The sequence below is a fragment of the Salvelinus alpinus genome, chromosome 25 (genome assembly GCF_045679555.1).
Source record: "Salvelinus alpinus chromosome 25, SLU_Salpinus.1, whole genome shotgun sequence".
NCBI lineage: Eukaryota > Metazoa > Chordata > Actinopteri > Salmoniformes > Salmonidae > Salvelinus > Salvelinus alpinus.
In genome coordinates, this window is record NC_092110.1 from 9,261,463 (window position 1) to 9,287,498 (window position 26,036).

The 26,036-nt window shown below is 42.1% G+C and overlaps 2 protein-coding genes across 2 annotated transcripts; one reads left to right on the forward strand and one right to left on the reverse strand.

Moving 5' to 3' along the window:
* Nucleotides 1-282: 282 nt before the first annotated feature.
* Nucleotides 283-25,226, reverse strand: LOC139553302 (protein transport protein Sec23A). The gene is made up of 18 exons (XM_071365487.1): nucleotides 25,087-25,226; nucleotides 23,599-23,834; nucleotides 23,159-23,303; nucleotides 22,564-22,880; nucleotides 22,302-22,446; nucleotides 21,033-21,191; nucleotides 20,628-20,743; nucleotides 20,202-20,325; nucleotides 17,822-17,902; nucleotides 15,018-15,107; nucleotides 10,512-10,618; nucleotides 7,968-8,121; nucleotides 7,743-7,820; nucleotides 5,931-6,092; nucleotides 2,644-2,730; nucleotides 1,912-2,067; nucleotides 1,752-1,817; nucleotides 283-1,221 (listed from the first exon to the last, which is right to left on the reverse strand). The coding sequence occupies exons 2-18, from the start codon at nucleotides 23,817-23,819 to the stop codon at nucleotides 1,132-1,134; spliced, it is 2,298 nt and encodes a 765-aa protein (XP_071221588.1). The 5' UTR covers nucleotides 23,820-23,834; nucleotides 25,087-25,226; the 3' UTR covers nucleotides 283-1,131.
* On the forward strand, nucleotides 11,382-14,172 carry LOC139553303 (melatonin receptor type 1B-A-like). The gene is made up of 3 exons (XM_071365488.1): nucleotides 11,382-12,212; nucleotides 12,981-13,134; nucleotides 13,760-14,172. The coding sequence occupies exons 1-3, from the start codon at nucleotides 11,519-11,521 to the stop codon at nucleotides 14,040-14,042; spliced, it is 1,131 nt and encodes a 376-aa protein (XP_071221589.1). The 5' UTR covers nucleotides 11,382-11,518; the 3' UTR covers nucleotides 14,043-14,172.
* Nucleotides 25,227-26,036: the final 810 nt, after the last annotated feature.

Here is a 26,036-nt window from a genome sequence, read left to right on the forward strand (position 1 = left end):
TTTGTATCTATAGCAGTGCTATGGATGTTCTAGCCTGCTTTCTTTGATTCAATGTTCTATTATGCTTTCCTTGAATGACTGAATCTCAAATCGACTTAACTTTTCACAAAATAACATTTTGCCATGTACTTTGGTGGTTCTCTCTTCAGTTCAGTTTGTGATTGTTACTTACAATTTCAAGGACAGTGGCATGTACAAACATACAAGTTAATAAAAACAGATACGACTACTAGTTAAACCTCACAGTAAATCAGATAACAAATGTTAAAACACAAACAAAAATGTATTTTAACAAGGTATTTTATTAGAAATGTCAGAAATAACACTGTTTCAGAAATTATATCAGATCCAGAGAAAAGGCAGCTTTCATACCCTGCTATACTCTGTAGGTTGGAGCATGTTAGTACCACAGTCTGTATAGTATACTATCATGTTTCTTAGTTTTTTTTTAACCACAATGAGTGTTTGATATGAATGACTAACATGAATTAGACAGCACACACTAAAAGGTCTGAAATAACCCATTATGCTGTGGCGTACGCAGGGAGAAGAACAAAAAACACTTAGCTCTAATTAGATACCATTGTATTGGATTCTCCAATCTGTACCAACCGACGACACCCACTTGTTCTCTTTCTGTAGCCTACAACTATGACGTCTCTGACTGACTGGATGATAATATTAGATATTTCTCTGATACAAGATACATATATCATTTTTTAAATAGAAACAGAAAATGTAATATAAAGTAACTCCATTGGGCATCACAATAAAATAACTGACTGGATGCTGGGTTAATTAGTGTTCTGGGGGAAAAGTACATGAATACCAGACTCATCTTACGATTAATACTGATCTGGGACCAAACATTTAGCTAGTAGGCAACTGATGTTTTCTTTTGTTTTTTACAATAGTGTCATAAAAAGGCTATACTGCAGATCATTCTCTGTACATAGTCCCTTTCCTGTACAAAGCTGTTGGTTTTCAATATAAAAAGGAGAAAGAGGTATTCTCTTTTGGTTGTTCACTCCCATGTATAATAGCATCAGTTGACTACTGTTGAGCAAAACTGGGTTCATATAGTACTCGGGTTGATGATGCTCAGTGGTTACCATGGCGTCGGTCTGAGTCTCAGGCTGCGCTGGACACAGCCAGCTTCTTCAGGTGGTCCATGAACACCTGGAGACTGACGTCATCCGTCAGGATCGGAGCACCTGACTCCTACACACAGACAGGAGGAGAGTGGGATTCAGTTATGGGCAATTCCACAGCAATCATTGGTTTGGAATTTCCCTTATATAATCTTGGAAACTAGTTACACCTTTCTCCACACACACAAAAAAAGTGGGAGGACTACACCTCATTTGTTCAGACTTTAAACTGACAACAAGTAGGAGTTGTAGAAAAATCAAGAACAAGAGTCAAGAACAAGAGAAGAATTGTGTGTCTCTCAAGAGTGCGTGTGACTGTGTCCATGTAACAATCCAGAAGGTTCCACATGTCCACTGTGTGTCTCCTCTAATAAGCAGTGGTAGCAGCTGTAAGCCTTGAAAACCAAGTGCAGGGACTCTTTCCTCTCATTAGTGCTAACACACACATAATTACACACATACAATACACGCCATTCAAAATAGCAACATGCTCTGCCTTAACAAAACCATACAAATAACACCATCCTTAGAAATGTGTACTTTTTAATTTACAGTATATTCTAGTTCCTGGGCAAATGACAGTAGAAAATGAAGTCTTACCTGGCCCCATGCATACATATTATTGTGGGTTTGTGATGGGTTTACTTTAGATAGCAGGAAACGAGCCTAGAACACAACAAGAACATCAATACAGGAGGTTCAATAGACTTCACAGTTGACATTCTAAGAAATGTTTGTGTGTGTGTACACACACACACACCTGTGATCCGCCGTGCTCTGTGTCTATGTAGCGGGGCATAGGGAAGCGGCTGTGGAGGATCTCCTGGGCGTCGTCCACAGGAGCCTGCAGCAGGTGGCGGAAGTTCTCGTACTCTGGCAACTCCTGGTAGCCTGCCTTACGCCACTGAGACACAGTCTGATGGATAGACAGAGAGGGTTACAGAGAGACGGGGAGGCGAGAGAGAGAAGAGAGGGAGAGAAAGAACGAGAGAGGGAACGGGAACAGTCAGTGCGGTCCTGAAGACATGAAGAGTTACATTTAGACCTTTACAGAGCTGAGAAATTAGAGACAAGTCTAAAGGAGCAGATTGGTTTTGCTCGACTTCAATAGCAATACCTGACATAGGATTTGATTTCAATAGGAAACACAGTCGCTTTCTTCATAATAGTGCGTCTCACTGGACTCTTGGCCATTGAACCCCACTCTGACATTACATTGAAGATCTGTCTGTATTGATCGCTCACCCATCTATTCACAAATGTCAAATAAGTACAAAAGTATCTGGCTGCAACCAGAAAGGAAATCAGTCTAGTGTTACGATAGAATCACTTGATAGAGAGCCACCTCTCTCCGCGTGTATAGATCGTAGCTGTGTGAGTGGTGAGACCATGAGGAGGACATGGAGGGTCGTGTCCTGTCACTGATGAGGACAGTTTTCAAGTAGTCTGTGAATGGGCATGTTGATTATGATTGGATGACTGATGAATGTACCTCTCCATGGTAGATGAGGATCTGGAAGAAGGTGTCCATGAGAAGGATGCGATCAGGAAGAATACTGCTGCTGTCCAGCAACACAGGCTAGGAGAAAAGAAAAAAACGTTTACAATTTTACACCACCTTGAAATGATACAATAAGAAGGATGCTGAACACAGGCTAAAAGGCGAGAAAGGAGATACTGTTTTAAACCACTGCCCTCCAAACTGTATGGTATCATTCTAATTCAGCTCCAATCAATAATGCCGTTTCAAGATTAAACCAGGTTTGTTGAGGATTAGAGGGGTGGGGGTTTAATCCCAGACACTGATAGGAACGTCACAATACTGGCATTTTTCCTTCCAAAACAAGCTCTCAAGGTCACAACACACCAACCCCAAACTCAGGTACAAAAAATACAAAGATGGATGATCTTGATAGGTCGCAGTATAACTTCTGTCTATCTTTTATAGTGTGGTTGCCGTTTTAAAGGACACAGAAACAGCGCAGAAAGAAACAGTGGCTCTGTTTATACTTAACGCCATCTGCTTGACAAGGGGCAAAGACACGGAGAAGAATATTACTCTTTCAATGTTTAACAGGCAGGAGCGGACAGAGTCAAGACGGAAAACATTAGCATTGCATCCCAAATGGCACCCTATTCCTTATATGGTAAGCCCTGGTCAGAAGTAGTGCACTGCATAGGGACTAGGTGCCATTTGAGAGGCACTTACGTCTCTGTTAATCTAAAAAAAATAAACAGCTGAAGCGCTGTGTCTCCTGGTTACATGCATTACATCTGATAGAGCCAGATGACAAGGCTGAGTCCCAAATGGCACCCTATTTCCAACGAAGTGCACCATCTTTGACTAGAGGACCATTGGCCCAGGTCAAAAGTAGTGGACTACAGATATTAGGTTGCCATTTGGGACTTAACCCCTAGAGTGGGTCTGCTCCCACGGCAAAATCTAATTAGCATAATGAAAAAAATCTGTCATCTTAAGCTAGAGAAATCTTGTTTTTGTTGCTGGGTTTGTCTGACCATGATAGATCCCAAAAATCGGTATTCTCATGAAAACGTCTGTACCGTCAGAACTATTATGACCCCTCTATGGAAAGATAAGACTCTCACGAAGGTGTTCTCCGTTTTACACTGCAACCCCAACAAGCAGTGCGAGTCAAAGGTTTGGACACACCTACTCATTTAAGGGTTTTTCCTTTATTTTTTACTATGTTCTACATTGTAGAATAATAGTGAAGACATCAAAACTATTAAATAACACACATGGAATCATGTAATAACCCAAAAAGTTTTAAACAAATCTAAATATACTTTATATTTGATATTCTTCAAAGTAGCCACCCTTTGCCTTGATGACAGCTTTGCACACTATTGGCATTCTCTCAACCAGCTGCATGAGGTAGTCACCTGGAATGTATTTCAATTACCAGGTGTACCTTGTTCAAAATTCAAAAGGCACTCGCACATCTGAGCAAACTTTTTGCAGGTGCATAGCAACAGTTGAACAAGATGAATGAAAAAGGAAACCGCACACTGCTCTTGATAGTATCACTGATCTTTAATAAGCTTACATATCGGCCTCACGGCCTTCGTCAGAACTCTGGTATGCAAGCTTATTAAAGATCAGTGATACTATCAAGAGCAGTGTGCGGTTTCCTTTTTCATTCAGGTGTATCTTGTTAATAGTTAATTTGTGGAATTTCTTTCCTTCTTAATGCATTTGAGCCAATCAGTTGTGTTGTGACAAGGTAGGGGTTGTATACAGAAGATAGGCCTATTTGGTAAAAGACCAAGTCCATATTATGGCAAGAACAGCTCAAATAAGCAAAGAGAAACGACAGGCCATTGTTACTTTAAAGACATGAAGGTCAGTCAATCTGGAATATTTCAAGAACTTTGAAAGTTTCTTCAAGTGCAGTCGCAAAAACCATCAAGCGCTATGATGAAACTGTCTCTCATGATTCATTAAAGTTACCAGCCTCAGAAATTGCAGCTCAAATAAATGCTTCAGAGTTCAAGTAACAGACACATCTCAACATCAACTGTTCAGAGGAGACTGCGTGAATCAGGCCTTCATGGTCAAATTGCAACAAAAAAAACACTACTAGGAAAAGGAAAGGGGGATACTTAGTAAGTTGTACAACTGAATGAGTCTTCTGCATTTAACCCAACCCTCCATAATCGACATCCGTGTCTTCGGCGCCCGGGGAACAGTGGGTTAACTGCCTTGCTCAGGGGAAGAACGACAGATTCAAGGACACCAATAAGAAGAGAAGACTTGCTTGGGCCAAGAAACACAAGCAATGGACATTAGACCGGTGGAAATCTGTCCTTTTGGTCTGATGAGTCCAAATGTGAGATTTTTGGTTCCAACTGCCGTGTCTTTGTGAGACGCAGAGTAGATGAACGGATGATCTCCGCATGTGTGGTTCCCACCATGAAGCATGGAGGAGGTGTGATGGTGTTTTGCTGGTGACACCATCTGTGATTAATTAATAATTCAAGGCACACTTAACCAGCATAGCTACCACAGCATTCTGCAGCGATGATTCCATAGGTGTTATTTCATAGTTTTGATGTCTTCACTATTATTCTATAATGTAGAAAATAATAAAAATAAAGAAAGACCCTTGGATGAGTAGGTGTTCTTAAACTTTTGATTGGTAGTGTATATATATATTTTTTATATACCTTAAGGGGTCCTAAAATTCTAAACCAAATAGCTAAGTGATCCTTGGTAATAGCTAAATGATCTCTCCCCCGGCTTAGACTCTTAAGGATTAAGCAGTGTTAAATAACTTACCCTTTTCAGAGAGGTGTGTACTACGCTGTCACTCTGTAAGGTGTTAAAATCCACACTGTTGATAATTGCACTGAAAGGAGCGCTGGTCCGGAACACACTACTGTACTCACACACTACACTCACATCATTAAAAACATAACCTCAAGCTTATCTGTAAGAAAAGGACCGAGGTATTAGTGCTCTCTCTCTGTTGACCTAGGCAACACAGCTAAGCCTGCAGAATGTGAGTGGGAGGGAGGTGAGAAAGTCAGAGATTGCGGTCTTGACATTTAATACATAAGACTAGCTCGTACAGTAAGCCAAAGCATCCATGATTTATGTTTATAAAGAGGAAGGAAAGCAAATTTCATTTTTCAATAGAAATAAAAATGTGTGTCTCCGTGTGTGTGTCCCCAGTCCCCGTGTCCCCTCCCGTCCGTGAGCCCCGTCCGTCCGTCCTTGCGTCCCGTCCGTCCGTCTGTCTGTCTGTCAGGTCTTACCTCTGGGGGCCCGTTGAAGGAGTAGGCGTAGAGAATGGGTTGTATCATGATGAGAGACTGGGTCAGGTCCTGACGCATGAACTGGTGTCTGTAGTATGAGCTCTCATCTGGGCTGTTGTTGAACACTTGCAGGAAAGGAGATCTTCTTAGGTGGAACATAAACTGAGGGACAAAGGAAAAGCTATAATGTGCTTTAAAAAAAAGCCCGAAAGATTACTTTAAAATAAAGATGTTAGCTCAAAGATATTTATCATACATCTGTGTACAGTCGTGGCCAAAAGTTTTGAGAATGACACAAATATTAATTTTCAAAGTTTGCTGCTTCAGTGTCTTTAGATATTTGTCAGATGTTACTATGGAATACTGAAGTATAATTACAAGCATTTCATAAGGGTTAAAGACTTTTATAGACAATTACATGAAGTTGATGCTAAGAGTCAATATTTGCAGTGTTGACCCTTCTTTTTCAAGACCTCTGCAATCTGCCCTGGCATGCTGTCAATTAACTTCTGGGCCACATCCTGACTGATGGCAGCCCATTCTTGCATAATCAATGCTTGGAGTTTGTGGGTTTTGTTTGTCCACCCACCTCTTGAGGATTGACCACAAGTCAATGTTTTGTTCCCCGAGCCACTTAGTTATCACTTTGCCTTATGGCAAGGTGCTCCATCATGCTGGAAAAGGCATTGTTCGTCACCAAACTGTTCCTGGATGGGTGGAAGAAGCTGCTCTCGGAGGATGTGTTGGTACCATTCTTTATTCATGGCTGTGTTCTTAGGCAAAATTGTGAGTGAGCCCACTCCCTTGGCTGAGAAAAAACCCCACACATGAATGGTCTCAGGATGCTTTACTGTTGGCATGACAGAGGACTGATGGTAGCGCTCACCTTGTCTTCTCCGGACAAGCTTTTTCCTGATACCCCAAACAATCGGAAAGGGGATTCATCAGAGAAAATGACGTTACCCCAGTCCTCATCAGTCCAATCACTGTACCTTTTGCAGAATATCAGTCTGTCCCTGATGTTTTTCCTGGAGAGAAGTGGCTTCTTTGCTGCCCTTCTTGACACCAAGCCATCCTCCAAAAGTCTTCGCCTCATTGTGTGTGCAGATGCACTCATACCTGCCTGCTGCCATTCCTGAGCAAGCTCTGTACTGGTGGTGCCCCGATCCCGCAGCTGAATCACCTTTAGGAGACGGTCCTGGCGCTTGCTGGACTTTCTTGGGCACTCTGAAGCATTCACAACAATTGAACCACTCTCCTTGAAGTTCTTCATGATCCGATAAAGGGTTGATTTAGGTGCAATCTTACTGGCAGCAATATCCTTGCTTGTGAAGCCCTTTTTGTGCAAAGCAATGATGACGGCATGTGTTTCCTTGCAGGTAACCATGATTGACAGAGGAAGAACAATGATTCCAAGCACCACCCTCCTTTTGAAGCTTCCAGTCTGTTATTCGAACTCAATCAGCATGACAGAGTGATCTCCAGCCTTGTCCTCGTCAACACTCACACCTGTGTTAACGAGAGAATCACTGACATGATCTCAGCTGGTCCTTTTGTGGCAGGGCTGAAATGCAGTGGAAATGTTTTTTGGGGATTCAGTTCATTTCAAAGTTCAAAGAGGGACTTTGCAATTCATCTGATCACTCTTCATAACATTCTGGAGTATATGCAAATTGCCATCATACAAACTGAGGCAGCAGACTGTGAAACTGTATATTTGTGTCATTCTCAAAACTTTTGGCCAAGAATGTACTAGCTACAACTGTCGTTCCACTAAAGAGCCAACCAGCCTCTCAGCCCATGATCACTTACCTGGGGATAGAGAGAAAAGGTTTCTGAGAAGCGGAAAGAGTTTGGATCATCCTTATGATAATCTCCAAACTTCTGACACTAGAACGGAGAGGAAAAAAGGCAATTCAAACACATTATAAACCCTGCCTGCCACTGAGTCCACACTTCAAAATGTCACACTTAATCCCACAATTTCCCTGTGCCTGCTAGCCTGGAAATTGCTACTTTGCCCTGTCTCGGTCTTACCAGCCGGATGAGCTGCCTGTCCAGCCAGCGAAGCACGTCAGGGCCCTCCTCGGTCTCAGCGCGGTACACAGCCAGTCTAGCCATCAGGATGGCTGAAGCCTCCTGGTCAAATGATGCTGCAATACTCTGGATCTGGGTCCCTGCATCTGCCCAGCTGAGGTGGGGGGGGAGAGAAAGAGAGTGAGGAGAGAGCTCAAGAGAGAAACAACCTACATAAGCATTGTCGATCATTTGACACACTTGTTTGTTTGTAAGGTTCTCCTCCACAATGAAAAAGTAATACCAACACAATCTATACCATAAATTGTATGGATAAATTAGTTCAGGGACATTACGTCAGATGTTACAGTTCTGGTTACCTTGGCATTGAAAAGCCCCTTGCCATAATAAAGCTGGTAAATGAAATCCCATACTGTAATTTAAGTCTAGATAAATTGAACTGATCTTTTAAAACAGCCTGGGAATGACTTTTTCTACACACATTTCCTCTAGGTACTGCCCTGTCACATGTTAAGCATTGTAGCTAAATAAAGGTTAAATAAAACAAATAAAACACGTCTCATGCTAACAAACATGAAGTGCAACATTGATCGTAACCCATTGAGAGTCTTTACAGTAGTCACATGACCGACAAGGCTCAGTCAGTGTCTTCTAAATACACGTTTGACACTAACAACCAAGACCATCTCCTCCTCTGATCAGGGGAGAAGACAACACAACAAACACTTTACCCCTACCGTGTTGCTATGGAAACAAGGTGAGCTTGCAGATGCAGCTCCATAGTGGAATGAAAAAAGTGGCAGATAAACCTTAAGTCCAGGATTTACTTGAAAAGAAGATGTGCTCTTAATGATGAATCAAATCCATATGTTTGTGTAAGTTTTGATCTGAAGTGAGACAAATCTGTAATGTGTGTGTGTATATATACAGTGGGGAGAACAAGTATTTGATACACTGCCGATTTTGCAGGTTTTCCTACTTACAAAGCATGTAGAGGTCTGTAATTATTATCATAGGTACACTTCAACTATGAGAGACGGAATCTAAAACAAAAATCCAGAAAATCACATTGTATGATTTTTAAGTAATTAATTTGCATTTTATTGCATGACATAAGTATTTGATACATCAGAAAAGCAGAACTTAATATTTGGTACAGAAACCTTTGTTTGCAATTACAGAGATCATACGTTTCCTGTAGTTCTTGACTAGGTTTGCACACACTGCAGCAGGGATTTTGGCCCACTCCTCCCTACAGATCTTCTCCAGATCCTTCAGGTTTCGGGGCTGTCGCTGGGCAATACGGACTTTCAGCTCCCTCCAAAGATTTTCTATTGGGTTCAGGTCTGGAGACTGGCTAGGCCACTCCAGGACCTTGAGATGCTTCTTACGGAGCCACTCCTTAGTTGCCATGGCTGTGTGCTTCGTGTCGTTGTCATGCTGGAAGACCCAGCCACGACCCATCTTCAATGCTCTTACTGAGGGAAGGAGGTTGTTGGCCAAGATCTCGCAATACATGGCCCCATCCATCCTCCCCTCAATACGGTGCAGTCGTCCTGTCCCCTTTGCAGAAAAGCATCCCCAAAGAATGATGTTTCCACCTCCATGCTTCACGGTTGGGATGGTGTTCTTGGGGTTGTACTCATACTTCTTCTTCCTCCAAATACGGCGAGTGGAGTTAGACCAAAAAGCTCTATTTTTGTCTCATCAGACCACATGACCTTCTCCCATTCCTCCTCTGGATCATCCAGATGGTCACACTTCAGACAGGCCTGGACATGCACTGGCTTAAGCAGGGGGACCTTGCGTGCGCTGCAGGATTTTAATCCATGACGGCGTAGTGTGTTACTAATGGTTTTCTTTGAGACTGTGGTCCCAGCTCTCTTCAGGTCATTGACCAGGTCCTGCCGTGTAGTTCTGGGCTGATCCCTCACCTTCCTCATGATCATTGATGCCCCACGAGGTGAAATCTTGCATGGAGCCCCAGACCGAGGGTGATTGACCGTCATCTTGAACTTCTTCCATTTTCTAATAATTGCGCCAACAGTTGTTTCCTTCTCACCAAGCTGCTTGCCTATTGTCCTGTAGCCCATCCCAGCCTTGTGCAGGTCTACAATTTTATCCCTGATGTCCTTACACAGCTCTCTGGTCTTGGCCATTGTGGAGAGGTTGGAATCTGTTTGATTGTGTGTGGACAGGTGTCTTTTATACAGGTAACGAGTTCAAACAGGTGCAGTTAATACAGGTAATGAGTGGAGAACAGGAGGGCTTCTTAAAGAAAAACTAACAGGTCTGTGAGAGCCGGAATTCTTACTGGTTGGTAGGTGATCAAATACTTATGTCATGCAATAAAATGCAAATTAATTATTTAAAAATCATACAATGTGATTTTCTGGATTTTTGTTTTAGATTCCGTCTCTCACAGTTGAAGTGTACCTATGATAAAAATGACAGACCTCTACATGCTTTGTAAGTAGGAAAACCTGCAAAATCGGCAGTGTATCAAATACTTGTTCTCCCCACTGTATATATATATATGTTTACTTTCTGGCGGTGGTGGTGACTCGGATGCGTTTCTGTCCACTGGAGTGTTGGTACTGTGTGACGTACTGGACTGCCCCTCGGCCCCCCTGGGGAATAGGTGCATTATGCTACAGAGACAAAAACAGTTAGGAAAGAATCATTAGAAAGTCATCCCATTAGAAGTGCACATTCTATAAAAATGCTGTGATGATCATAAATGTAAATTACCCATCTATATAAGCAAATGTACGTGGTTCTTGCCGGTGAGTTTTATTCAAATAATTTGCCGTGTACAAAACACACACAACTGCTACGGCCTTATGGACAGCCAGAGAGGAATAACAACTTCCAGAAGAATTTAAATAATTAGGTTATATGAGGGGGCTTAAAGCAGAAAGGCAATAATGAATGATTGGGCACTTAAATTGAATTAGAGGCACACTTCTTGCCAATTATCCCAACAACACTCCAGAGTCAAATGGCTCATTAACTGTGCGGCAGCCATTACAGTGGAGGAGAGGATATTGGATCTCAAGCTTCTGTTTACACAGGCAGCACAACTCCTCTACATCCTCTCTCTCCCTCACAAGGCTGCGTATCCACACACCAGCTCCTTGACTGTTTGCCTCCGTACTTACACCATTAGGGCTGAATATTTCGGTTCTCATAGTTCTGCTGCTTGAGAGGGGGGTGTGCCGGGCTGTTTCACCCTCCCTGCTTCAATCTGAGGTAGAGATGGTGTACAGCGAGGCAGAGAGGAGCTAGCTCAGCCCTTCGAAGGACAGCTAGAGGACTTGGAGCCTCCCCTCCCAGAGCACAGCGGGAGACTGACACAACAACCAGTTCCCTAGAGTCCCCCCCGAGGACCAGCCCACGACACACACAGGATAACATGACTTCACACTTCAACCTCAGTCAGTCAGCCAGCCAGTCGGGTCAGTGGGAGCTCATGGCCTGAACCAGGCGGGAGGAGAACGAGCAGCCAGGCAGCCCAGAAAGGACTTCTCTTCCACCAGGAGGTCGGGAGGATGCAGCCGGTGGCCCTGGTATATGCAGCTCTGATGGTGGTGTCCAGTCTGTTCTCTGTGTGTGGTAACGTGGTTCTACTTCTGGTGGTTCTTCTCAACAAGGAGCTCCATACCGAAACCTGGGCCCTGACCCTGAGCTTCTGCCTGAGTGACCTCGCCCTGGGTCTCTCAACCATCCCCTTCGGAGCCCACAACAGCCTGCTCAGGCCGCAGGGCTACCCCAGCGACGGGTACCTCTGCCAGGGCAGCGCCTTCCTCTACCTGCTCCTTCAGCTGGGCTCTATCCACTCCCTGACCTGGGCCACCGTCGACAAGTTCACAGAGATCTGCTTCGCCCTGAGCTACAGCACCATCTGCACGGCCAGGAGGACCAGGGTGGTGCTGGTCCTGGTGTGGCTCTACGGCCTGATCAACGCAGCCTTGCCACTGCTGGGCTTCGGCCGCTACACCTACAGCAGCACCAGGTTCCTGTGTGCCCCCAGCTTCCAGCCAGACTACAGGGGCTTCAGTCTGCTCTTCATCGTGGTCGGGATCATAGCACCCATACTCATCATGTGCTCCATGTATGCGTACATTGTGTATATTGCGAGGAAACAGGTGCGCCGAGGGACGTTTGTTTGCAACGACCAGCACTGTTTTTATGTCCCTGCTAAAAGCTACTTCAGGAGCTCCATAGTGATGGTGGCAACTGTGGGTGAGTCTCATTGGTGGTTACATACCAGTTCTAACCTTGTGAATAGTACAGTGAAACTCTCGGTTTGGTGCTGTATTCAGACAAAGCAAGGCATTTGAGATATATGGTCATTCTGAGCACTGAGCAGATACACAGATTAAAAGCCTTTTATGTACGGAACAAAAGCAGATAACATTTCAAGGTCCATCAGTGGCTGTTATTATTGACATTTTTCTGTAGGCTACATTTGTAACTGGTCAAAATCAGTCTTTTTGAAATTGTCAATGTGCTATAAGTAAACAATAAGGCCCGAGGGGGTGTGGTATATGGCCAATATACCACGGCTAAGTGCTGTTCTTAAGCACGACGCAACGCGGAGTGCCTGGACACAGCCCTTAACCGTGGTATATTGGCCATATATCACAACCCCCCGAGGTGCCTTATTGCTATTATAAACTGGTTACCAACGTAATTAGAAGATTAAAAATACATGTTGTCATACCCGTGGTATACAGTCTGATATACCATGGCTGTCTACCAATCAGCATTCAGGGCTCAAACAACCCAGTTTATAAAAACATGACACACTACAATAAGGTCAGTTATTTTTGAAAATAAATAAATAAATAAATATATACCACACACACTAAATAGACTTCTTCATATCAACATGTAATGTTACCGGAATTAATCTAATACCGCATTTCAATAAGATTACTCGCTCTTCTAATATATATTTTTTACGTAATTACTCGAATAATCTCCCGTCTTAATTCTCTCCATTGTCAGTGTTCCTGCTGGTGTGCTGGCTGCCTTACATCGCCACCTGTTTCTATGAGACGTTTAGTGGCCATGAACCTCCAGCAGCAACCTCAGCCGTAGCCACCTGGCTCGTCCTCTTCACCTCCGCACTCAACCCATGGATCAACTCCATGACGCAGATGTAAGTTATAGAGCAATAGCCCCAAACAAACAGTCACAGAAATATAAAGAGTCATTTCAATGCCAAGAAGAATAAGGCTCAATCTTATGAAGCTGTTACACCTCAATATAAAGCCCCTCAATATCCTTGTGGCCCATCAATTGCCACATGAAACCAAAATCAGAGGGAATTGATTAATGATCAACTCCATGAGCCAGATGTAGGGAATAGCCAATAGCCCAAACAGTCATTCAATAATATACTGTCATTCTCCCTTATTCAAAAAATATGAAGACTAATCCAATTTCCCTCCATATCTCAAGAATAAGGCTCAATCTTGTGCAGATGATATAACGTAATAATATGAAGGCCCCTCAATAGCCACTTGAAACCAAAGTCAGAGCGAATTGAGAAGCTAGCTCCAATACATTTCTAAATGAGGGCTGCTGAGAGGTGAAATAGCTGAGAGTTTGAGATGATGAAATGAGCTTCTCAGTGTGGGAGCAGAGTTGTTTCTGGCTGCACTACAGATGTTATGGTTAATGGTGGCTTTTCTCTCTCTCTGATTCAATCTCCATCTCCGTCTATTTCTTTCTCTTCCCCCCCTCTACATCTTGCTCTCCCCATTTCTCTCTATCCCTCTCAGGCGGTACAGAGCGGCTCTGCGGAAAAGCTTGAATAAAATACGCCAGCTGCTTCAGCACCGGCTGAAGAACTCCCACCCACATCGCACCGCCATCCAACTGGAGATAGTGAGCCATAATCACCACCACCACATCGCCAAGCCTTCACTCTGGTCAGACGACTCCAAGCCAGGTTCACCAGAGACTAGATCCATGTCGGAGGTGACCATGGAGGATAGTAAAGACACTGGGGACAGTAAGGGCATTACACTGGACCAGGTCTGTCACTGCGGAACCATCTGTTAAAATTACTAGACTAACTACATACTTGATTTTATGGATCCCAGGACTCTCTGGAAAACAGTGGCAATTGTTACTATCCTGGCTAAATAAATACAAATTAATGAATTAAATGAAAGGTTGGGACTAATCAACAAGGGAGGACTATACCAAGGATCACTGTGGCGACAAGAGGCAACAGTCTCCTGTTTGACGAATGTGACATCATTGTGGTCCTTAGTGGCCATACACCAAGACTGACATAGCTATCCTATCTGTTCAGTTTCAGATGAAAAAAGTTTGCTTACAACTTACACTGTCTGTTTGAACTACAATGTTAAACTACAATATTTGAATTACACAGCCGACTGTGCTAAACTGTTTATAGACAAACAACACTGTCAGAGATTAAGTCAATCCGTTTACAGTCAATAAATATTCATCAAAACAAATAATACTGATTCATAAAATGTCAATTGTGTTCTTCCTTAATGAATATACCTTGGGCAACACTGAGTCTAAAATCATTGACATCTAGCTACCAGATTAAATCTACCAGATTAGCAAAACTGAAAATATTGGGTTAGAGTGAATGTGATCATCTCAATAACATTTCAGAACCATCTTGTGCTAGCTACTGTTGGTACGCTTTATAAAGAGGCCATAGTGGTTTCATATACGAGCACACCATCTGGTGGCATAGTGATGCAACTGGCCAGTACAGCAGTAGAATATCATAGTAATAGAATAGCTAGTATGCCATCTGGTGGTGCAATTCAATTATCTAAATCTTTGGTACAAGTGTAACATTTGCATTTTAGTCATTTAGCAGATGCTCTTGGCAAACATGGCTCCGTGGGCCGCCTAATCTCAGATTTGTGTGATATAAAACGACTACTCAGGATCCTTCCTTCTCACTCCTGATCACAACAGAATGCAAAACATGGCACTTGACAAGTAGCTTAGTGATCAGAATTCAGAGTGTGTAATATGAACGCATACCTGATTGACCACCTCAAAGTACACTGCCAGAGTGGTGTTATGATCAAGACCACAGATCTTCCATTGAGAGGTGCCCCCTGTTCCAATTTCCTGTTTGGAAACAGACAGAAGTTTTCATAATCAGAATGACATTGTTCTAGAAGGGATCAGAAAGGGATGTCCTTCAGTAGAAATTCAGGACACAACATTCTGGACAACTTCAATTACAAAAAAGGTTCAACCAGATAAAAGTATTATCCCAAAAAAGATTACTGTACTGTTCTGCATATCTGCTCATGGATGTAGGTCATGGATGTACATTTCCATTGAAAAGGACCCATGAGCACCAACATGTGAAGTTCATAGCAGCATTTCAAATGTAAGATAAGAGTATATTTGAGAAATTAAGGAATATATGTTTTCACCATTTCCATCTTTAAAAAAAATTAGAATAAGCAAAGGCTTTGATTTCTTGTCAATAGATGGAAAAGGGGTCTTCGAAAACATAATAAAAATACTTAATAAAAGGTATTATAAATACATCAAAACACATTAATGTTGGAGTAAAGACCGCTGACAACGAATATCAACATTTATATTTAGAAGAAAAAAAATCTGCTTTCTGTAAGTTTAAGAAACATTGCCTTGTGCCGTGAAATATTACGAGATAAGAAGCTGTTGAAAGATACTAAATGTATTTTTCTCAGATGGCAGAACAGCGCTTTATGTAGCTATTGGGGCCTTGAATATTTCGAGAGCTGTGTTGGCTAGTAAACTTTGTGCTGTCTTTAGTTTGGCTTGCAGGCAAAATCAATGACGGCCCTTTTAGGCTAAAAACAGCTGCCAAAACATCTTATATTAACTAAGAAAACCACTGTACATGGTTAAAACATTTAGGGGTACATCTGGATCAGTAAAGGACTGGCAACATATGTTGCTTATGCAAGGACGAACACTGAACAAACAAATAGTTCGGTGTTTTGTGTGCCAGTGTTATACAAATGTAAAACCAAGGTGAAACATAGTAACGTTAGAACGTTGCTTGGGAAATTACCCAAAGATGTGCTATGATTTCGATGCTAAAAATCTGAACTTCTAGGAAAAATAAATGAATATGCAACTTTTACAAGTTTTGAATCATAGTGTTCATATTCATAACATTATCTATAGATAATGATGTTGAAACGTTTCAGTTTGGTTTCCTGGGTCACGGAACAACAGATTTTTAGTGGGTGGCTCTTGGACTATTTAGGACACATCACCGTGAAGAGAATGACATTCATATCCATAATTAAGCATTTCTGTCTAGTACAGATCAGGGACCCATGATGAAATTCCATTACCAGGGGTGTAAATCCACTTCACTTAATGTATACTGAACAAAAATATAAAATGCAACAATTTCAAAGATTTTACTGAGTTACAGTTCATATACCGAAATGAGTCAATTGAAATAAATTCATTAGGCCCTAATCTATGCATTTCACATGACTGGGAATACAGATAAGCATTTGTTGGTCACAGAAACCCTAAAAACAAAAAAACTGTCAGTATCTGGTGTGACCACCATTTGCCTCATGCAGCGTGACATCTCCTTCGCATAGAGTTGATCAGGCTGTTGATTGTGTCCTGTGGAATGTTGTCCCACTCCTCTTCAACGGTTGTGCATTAGTTGCTGGATATTGTCGGGAACTAGAACACGCTGTTGTCATGCCAATCCAGAGCATCCCAAACATGCTCAATGGGTGACATGTCTGGTGAGTGTGCAGCCCATGGGAAGAACTGGGACATTTTCAGCTTCCAAGAATTGTGTACAGATCCTTGCGACATTATCATGCTGAAACATGAGGTGATGGCTGCGGATGAATAGCCCGACAATAGGCCTCAGGATCTCGTCATAGTATCGCTGTGCATTCAAATTGTCATTGATAAAATACAAATTGTGCTCGTTGTCCGTAGCTTATACCATCAGCAAACCGCTCGCCTACACTACGCCATACACTTGGTCTGAGGTTGTGAGGTCGGTTGAACGTACTGCCAAATTCTCTAAAACAACATTGGAGGCGGCTTATGGTAGAGAATTTAAACATTCAAATCTCTGGCAACAGTTCTGGTGGACATTCCTGCAGTCAGCATGTCAATTTCACGCTACCTCAAAACTTGAGACATCAGTGGCATTGTGCTGTGTGACAACTGCAAATTTTAGAGTGGCTTTTTATTGTCCCCAGCACAAGTTGTACCTGTGTCATGATCATGCTGCTTAGTCAGCTTGTTGATATGCCACACTTGTCAGGTGGATGGATTATCTTGGCAAAGGACAAATGCTCCCTAATAGGGATGTAAACAAATTTGTGCACAACATTTGAGATAAATGAGCTTTTTGTGCATATGGAAAATTTCTGGTATCTTTTATTTCAGCTCATGAAACATGGGACCAACACTTTACATGTTGTGTTTATATTTTTGTTCAGTGAAGTTCAATAACCAAAATAGATGGTTTTCAGAGTCAAGGTGTCAGCTGACACCACATTCTTTCTGCAGACATCTTAATTCAGAGCAAATATTTAACAGAGTTTTGGGGAAACGTGGTCACAAACTAAGGGAGATTTTACAGAAATTCTGTTAAACTTTGCATCTGTACAGTTCTTCCAGTAAATGTTGTTGTACCATGTTCAGTGTAAATTGATAAAAGTAGTCCTTCTGCATAGATTTTTTTTAATTTTTGAAAATCAATGATTTTTGTTTGGCATACACTGAGTACCGTTAACATGGAATTGCCCTGTAGAGTATTAGGGCACTGGTCTATGTATTTGAAGTGGACTCACATTTTCAGATACACACGGTCCTTTGGCATTTAATGACACACATGGCCCGATGGCTCCTGAAATCTTGATCTCTCGAGATGTCTGAAATTAAGAAGGACCGATGATATTACAACATACAGTTGAATTCGGAAGTTTACATGCACTTAGGTTGGAGTCATTAAAACTCATTTTTCAACCACTCCACAAATTTCTTGTTAACAAACTATAGTTTTGGCAAGTCAGTTAACACATCTACTTTGTGCATGATGCAAGTTATTTTTCCAACAATTGTTTACAGACTGATTATTTCACTATATCACAATTCCAGTGGGTCAGAAGTTTACATACACCAAGTTGACTGTGCCTTTAAACAGCTTGGAAAATTCCAGAAAATTATGTCATGGCTTTAGAAGCTTCTGCTAGGCTAATTGACATCATTTGAGTCAATTGGAGGTGTACCTGTGGATGTATTTCAAGGCCTACCCTCAAACTCAGTGCCTCTTTGCTTGACATCATGGGAAAATCAAAAGAAATCAGCCAAGACCTCAGAAAAACTATTGTAGACCTCCACAAGTCTGGTTCATCCTTGGGAGCAATTTCCAAACGCCTGAAGGTACCACGTTCATCTGTACAAACAATAGTACGCAAGTATAAACACCATGGGACCACGCAGCCGTCATACCGCTCAGGAAGGAGACGCGTTCTGTCTCCTAGAGATGAACGTACTTTGGTAAGAAAAGTGCAAATCAATCCCAGAACAGCAGCAAAAGACCTTGTGAAGATGCTGGAGGAAACCGGTACAAAAGTATCTATATCCACCGTAAAACGAGTCCTATATAGACATAACCTGAAAGGCTGCTCAGCAACGAAAAAGCCACCGCTCCAAAACCGCCATTAAAAAAGCCAGACTACGGTTTGCAACTGTACATGTGGAAAAAGATTGTACTTCTTGGAGAAATGTCCTCTGGTCTGATGAAACAAAAATAGAACTGTTCGGCCATAATGACCATTGTTATGTTCGGAGGAAAAGGGGAGGCTTGCAAGCCGAAGAACACCATCCCAACCGTGAAGCACGGGGGTGGCAGCATCATGCTGTGGGGGTGCTTTGCTGCAGGAGGGACTGGTGCACTTCACAAAATAGATGGCATCATGAGGATGGAAATTATGTGGATATATTGAAGCAACATCTCAAGACATCAGTCAGGAATTTAAAGCTTGGTCGAAAATGGGTCTTCCAAATGGACAATGACCCCAAGCATACTTCCAAAGTTGTGGCAAAATGTCTTAAGGACAACAACGTCAAGGTATTGGAATGGCCATCACAAAGCCCTGACCTCAATCCCATAGAAAATTTGTGGGCAGAACTGAAAAAGCGTATGCGAGCATGGAGGCCTACAAACCTGACACAGTTACACCGCTCTGTCAGGAGGTATGGGTCAAAATTCACCCAACTTATTGTGGGAAGCTTGTGGAAGGCTACCCGAAACATTTGACCCAAGTTAAACAATTTAAAGGCAATGCTACCAAATACTAATTGAGTGTATGTAAACTGCTGACCCACTGGGAATGTGATGAAAGAAATAAAAGCTTAAATAAATAATTCTCTCTACTATTATTCTGAAATTTTCACATTCTTAAAATAAACTGGTGATCCTAATTGACCTAAGACAGAGAATTTTTACTAGGATTAAATGTCAGGAATTGTGAAAAACTGAGATTAAATGTATTTGGTTAAGGTGTATGTAAACTTCCGACTTCAACTGTATTTGCATTTTGCGTACAATTCTATTTGGTGAAAAGGTTAAGAAATATGATATTTTCCATAATGTTTAATGGATCAAATCACCTATCAATGTGGCTCTGTTCCAATATCCAGATTTACACACTACTAAAACTCTTTGGTCTGAATGCAAAGCGCTATGTCTGGAAAAAAACAGGCATAGCTCATCACAGCCTGAATTCAAAATCTATTAAATATATATTTTCTCTCTCCAATCTACACACAATACCCTATAATGACAAAGTGAAAGCATGTTTAGACATTTTTTCAAATGTATTTTTGCAAATGCTGATAGACATACCCAAGACAACTCAAAGCTGTAATCGCCACAAAAGGTGTGTCTACAAAGTATTGACTCAGGGTTGTGAATACTTATGTATTTATTTTCAATACATTTGCAAAAATATCTAAACATGTTTTCAGTTTGTCATTACAGGGTATTGTGTGTAGCTGGGTGAGAATTATTTTTTTAATATATTTTGAATTCAGGCTGTAACAAAATGTGGAACAAGTCAAGGGGTATGAAAACTTTCTGAAGGATTTGTATAGTGCACTACTAAGTAGTACACTCTATAAGCAGGGTACCATTTCAGATAGAGCCAGTCGGTGCAATGGTTCTACCTTTATCTCCAGAGTGCCTGCAAAGGCCATCTTGAAGGCTCCAGACACATCTTTGGTAAAAACCCTCTGGAAGGTTTGTTTGAATAGTGAGGTGGTGAAAGAGTCCGCCATCACCATGTAGCCTCTGCAAAAACATATATACGCGAACGAGTTCAACGATACATAGGGTGAATCTCAGAAGCTTTTCGTTGATTCCTTCCTCCTCAAAGCATCAGAGGAGAGCACTGGAGGAGAAGATCTGAGGTCAAACTCTCCTCTCACTATGGGAGAAGCCAGTGATTTACGTGTGTCTGTGTACCAAATGGCATTCTATTCCCTATATAGTGGGCTACTTTTGACCAGAGCCCTGGTCAAATGTAGTGCACTATATAGGGAATAGGGTGCCATTTCAGACGGAAGTTCACCAAACAGAAAAAGAGTTCTCACCCAGTGTGATTGGAACAACACTTCATTTCCAGCAGTCCAGTCTGGTCCAGAGCGCATGCATAGATGTCTATGATGTGGCCATTGGTGGAAGCACGGCTCGCCAACGCCTCGTAATGCTGAAAATGAAGGAAAGGGTTTTTACACATATCCAAACTTTATACAGGAGCAGGACAAAAAGAGGATCCAATATAATATAGAGAATTAAGAAATGCCTGTTTGTAATTTATGCAACAACAAAAAAACACACCTAGCCATTAACTGGTTGTCTCACTTTAATGTGCTGTAAAAGACTACTTGAGCATTTAATCATCATTTACAGACAGTGGCAACAGACCTGAAAAAAGTTCAGATCATGGTAAACCCATCTAAATAACAGGCAAAGTCAAAAGGTTGAGACAAACTTACTTTGGTCCCCTTCTTCATGAACTTGGCATTGTCCTTCTCAATGTCATGCCAGGAGCGAATAGGGGCCTTCAGCTCATCTCCTACAACCATGCCTGGGCCCTGAGTGGCTGGCCCACCGATAAAGGTCATGATGCGTGCCCCAGTGTTAGGGAAGGTGCACTAGAAGGGGAATGGATGGTGGAAAAAAGGGACACTATTACAAAACATTTCTATGAAGCTAAGTAAACAATCAACCAAACAATGACTAAAGCCTGTAATCATGACCCCATTACCACAGCGTAATAGTTTTAAATCTTACAAATCCCACTTCATACAGCGGAACACAGGGAAATATGAATTTGAAATAGTATGGGGAGGCTGATTTGACAAACAGTAATATTGAAAATGGTGTCATTGAAATATGGAACATAGTATTTTAATCACAAATCATATAGTTTTCTAAACCTTTAAAACACTTTGCAAGTGCTTGCTTGAGTCTGCCTGGGATGCCAGTTGGACAGAGTTCGCACTTTCACAACTTTTTCCATTGGTGTAGTTTATATATATATATATATATTCCCCCCCCCCAATTTCGTGGTATCCAATTGGTAGCTACAGTCTTGTCTCATCGCTGCAACTCCCGAGGCGAAGGTCGAGAGCCGTGCGTCCTCCGAAACACAACCAAGCCGCACTGCTTCTTGACACAATGCCCACTTAACCCGGAAGCCAGCCGCACCAATGTGTCGGAGGAAACACCGTACACCTGGCGACTGTGTCAGCGAGCACTGCGCCCGGCCCGCCACAGGAGTCGCTAGAGCGCGATGGGACGAGGACATCCCTGCCGGTCAAACCTTCCCCGAACGACACTGGGACAGTTTCTATTTTATTTAACCTTTATTTAACTAGGCAAGTCAGTTAAGAACAAATTCATATTTACAATGACGGCCTAGGAACAGTGGGTTAACTGCCTTGTTCAGGGGCAGAACGACAGATTTTTACCTTGTCAGCTCGGGGATTCGATATAGCACCTTTCGGTTACTGGCCAATGCTCTAACCACTAGGCTACCTGCTGCCCCATGGGTCTCCCGGTCGCAGCCGGCTGCGACAGAGCCTGGACTCGAACCCAGAATCTCTAGTGGCACTGCCTTAGACCACTGCGCCACTCGGGAGGCTGCCATTGGTGCAATTGTGCCAGGCAAAATCAATCAAGCCAAAGTGTTTGAAATATTTAAAATACTATTTGAACCCAGGTCTGCAGTGAGGTAAGTTATATTTCTATCCAGGTCTTACCTCCAGCAAGCCAACAGCGATGGACATGGCTGATCCTAACGAGCGGAGGGGCCGTTTTCCCTGAGTGACAGGCCAGGGATCTCTCTGCAGCTCTCCAAGCAGGTCTGTCAGGTTCATGTCAATCTTCTGGACTGGCTGGAGGAATCTAAGCAACAACAAAATGGAAATAAGTTCTAAAGTAAGACTTTTTTGTGTCACCAAATTATTTTAGTATATGTACTGCCAAGTCAAAACAATGCTGTAGCTATGTAGAGTGGTTTGCCTGTTGGAGAGGGGGGCCTGTGGAGCTTGTGGTCCCCGTCCTGCCTGTGCAGCAGTGGGCTTGGTCAACCCCAGCATCTCCTGCAATTGTTTGGCATTGAGGTCTTTGGTTCCCCTGAAGACGTAGCTCTTGGAGATGCCCTCGCAGCCCAGCTCGTGGACTTGGATCATGCGTCCAAAGGTGATGAGGCCCACCAGGGCCGTAGGAGGCAGCAGGGACAGGGACATCTGTAAGGACTCTTTCAGAGCCTGCAGGTCCTCGTCCTCCATGCAGGTGTCCACCACATATAGGAAGACAAGCGGCATCAGGGGACCTCTCTGTGGGGGCCAGGGAAGGCAAACTCAGAGCCATGGCATTGCATGCTTGATTTTATGTTCTAAATGAGAACTAATGAATCTCTGTAGGAGAGATAACAGAGGTAGGTATGCAATTATCTGTTGTTGAATCTTTACTAAAACGTATCAAAATTAAGGCCTATATCTAATTTAGATTCAACCAAAATACTGTATTTGTTCAAAAAATATATATAATAAAATGTCCTTATTTTGAGTGATGGCTGGTTATCTAGATAGCTGTGATCAAATGGAAACCTTACCTGGACCACATATTCAATGGTGGAGAACTGTGGCAGCAGCTCAGCTGGCTGGTTGACATCTGATATCCCAGCATAGGTAGGAGGAAACTGATTTCTCTGATAGCAGAAGTTGCAAGCCCACAGTTTGGCTCTGTAATCCACTTGGCTAGGTTGAGAGACCAATTGATAGAGTTCAAAGAGAGAAGGACCAAACAGTTTAGGCTACAATTATTTTATCAGTGGGTTACATGTGAACCTTTTGAAGATTGACCAAGGATATGTTCAGTACAAATCACCTGACGATGACAGTTATAAATTCATAAGTATAAGTGAATGAGGAAAAGAGAGAACAGCGAATAATTTGCTTTAACTTTCCCCCAATTCCCTGTTTTTCCAGGAAGTTACCCAGATTTTGCAACCCTATGTATAAGTAAGTGAATGAGGATTGTTGCCTCACTTACCAGAGGGGGTTGAGGACAGCGCGGCAGGTCACCCTGCTACACAGCACAGGCTCATACTGGATGGGGGGCAGTTCTGGACGCTCTTTCAGGGGGGTGAACAGAGAGGCAACGGGGACCACCATGCGGGTGGCCTCCAGACGACTAGAGGGCCAGACATTCCAGCTGAAGCGCACCCCATCACGCTCCTCATTCTGTGCAATAAACTCCGGGAAGGTCGCCATAGCACCCTCCGAGAACTGCAGACAGAGGGAGGGAAAGGTGTGTCTGCGTGTTATTGCAATAGGCTATACATTTTATGGTCATGATTGTATTGGATATTTCCACATAGCATGAATTATATAATAGTCCACTGCACTGCATGATATGATATGATAATTTTTTAAAATCTATTTCTCCCCCCTTCCTTTTTGTTATTTATTATTCTTTATGTGTTTTTTATGCACTTTGAGATTATTCTGTAAAATGAAAATCACTTTACAAATGTAATAAATTATTTTAATTGCCTGGCTTGGCTGTTTTTATTAGCCTAGTTATCTGTTCTGAGTCTTGAGATATCCTTTAGGACTTTGAGCATAACGTTACACTCCAGCACACTTACTACCAATTTGAATGTGTCATAACTGGGGCTAAACCATGGCTAGAACTAAAGACCAGAATATGATCCTGACTGTGACCCACTTTTTCACTCACTGATCAAATCTGTTTAAAATAACTTACTTTGAAAACACACTCTGAATCTGAATAAATAGAAGGGTATACATAACGTTAGTTTAGTTGGCAAGTAAACTCATTGTACTGAACCATCACTTACCTTTGCTTTCTCCAGACACAATATTTGACCAGATGAGATTATCAGAGATGGAAATGATCACAAATCCTTATGTAGTTAGGCTAACAAAAAGGTATTTCAAAATTCTAACACTGACTGTATTGGGCTTTTATCTAACTAACAAGCTGACCTGAATCAAATGAAATCAATGGTGAATCAATCAACAGGCTTTACAAACTGTTGCTGGATTACAAGCAAAGCTGTTTTGATTGAATATACACAGCAAGTCACTCCACCTACAACAACATTACTGTAGCTAGCTAAATACTGTTAACGTTAAAGTTAGCTAGCGTGGTAGGTAGCTGACTGGCTAGCTAACTACATAACACGGGAACGCCAAAACCAAATGTTTAATGTTTCAGGGTGGATATCCTAGTTATAACAACAACAAAAAATGTGCCAAAGTCAAAAGTGCTTTCACCATGGCATGTTAACAAGCAGTACGTTAACTAGCTAACGTTACGCCGTTAACTAAACCACCGGCACCCGCGAATGCCAATGCAATGTGTCAAACCTGTTTTCACCCTGCTTCAACTAACAGCCAAACTACACTTTGTCAGCTAAGAATTAGATTCAAAATACGAATAAATTGTGAAAACACATACATTAAAGATATTGCTAAGTCAACAGTTAAAGCAAATAGCAGAATATTTAGCTACCTGATATCCTCAGACGAGTTCTACACTGCTACTGGTGACAGTGAGTGTACAGCGCCCCGCACACAACGTAGGATGACAACGTAGCAAACAAAACATGGCTGCGGGAAGCAATGCCACGTCAAGAGGGTTTTGGCTAGAAGGGATACAGTTTGTCAGAATTAACTTTTTGTAGCAGGTTAGAACTTACGCAGCATGTATGGATAAGTAACGTAGCAGGTTAGGAGAATTAGATAAATGTTAGGAAAGGGATTAGGGGTAGCTAAAAAGCAAAACAAATAATTGTTCACGCCAATGTGACATAAACTGTATCCCTTCTAGCCAAGACCTGTCAAGAAGCGTGTCCAATCATATAGGCCCTTACCCCAAATAGATGAATTATCAGGTGACATATTCATGTTTATTCAACAGTGATTTTTTTGGACGTGTCTGGCTTCATTCCAACAGAGAATTATCTATATGAAACAGTTGTCCTGCTTGTTGGACCGATAAGAGTGAGCCTCTTGGTTCAATATTTATTTTTGAATTAATTCAATATGTAAAGTGCTCGACTTGTACTGAAAAAGGTTATGTACTCATTTTGAGTGCCGATAGGGTTTATACGTAGATGCAACAACTCTGCAAAACCTTTGAGCTAATATCAGTGGTGGAAAAAGTACTCACCTGTCATACTTGAGTAAAAGTAAAGATCCCTTGATAGGAAATGACTCAAGTAAAAATTCCCCAGTAAAATGACCAGGGATGTTCTCTTGATAAGTGTGTGAATTGGACCATTTTGGTCCTGCTAAGCATTCAAAAGGTAACAAGTACTTTTGGGTGTCAGGGAAAATGTATAGAGTAAAAAAGTACATCATTTTCTTTAGGAATGTAGTGAAGTAAAAGTTGTCAAAAATAAAAATAGTAAAGATACCCCCCAAAAAACAACTTAAGTACTTTACACCACTGGCTAATAT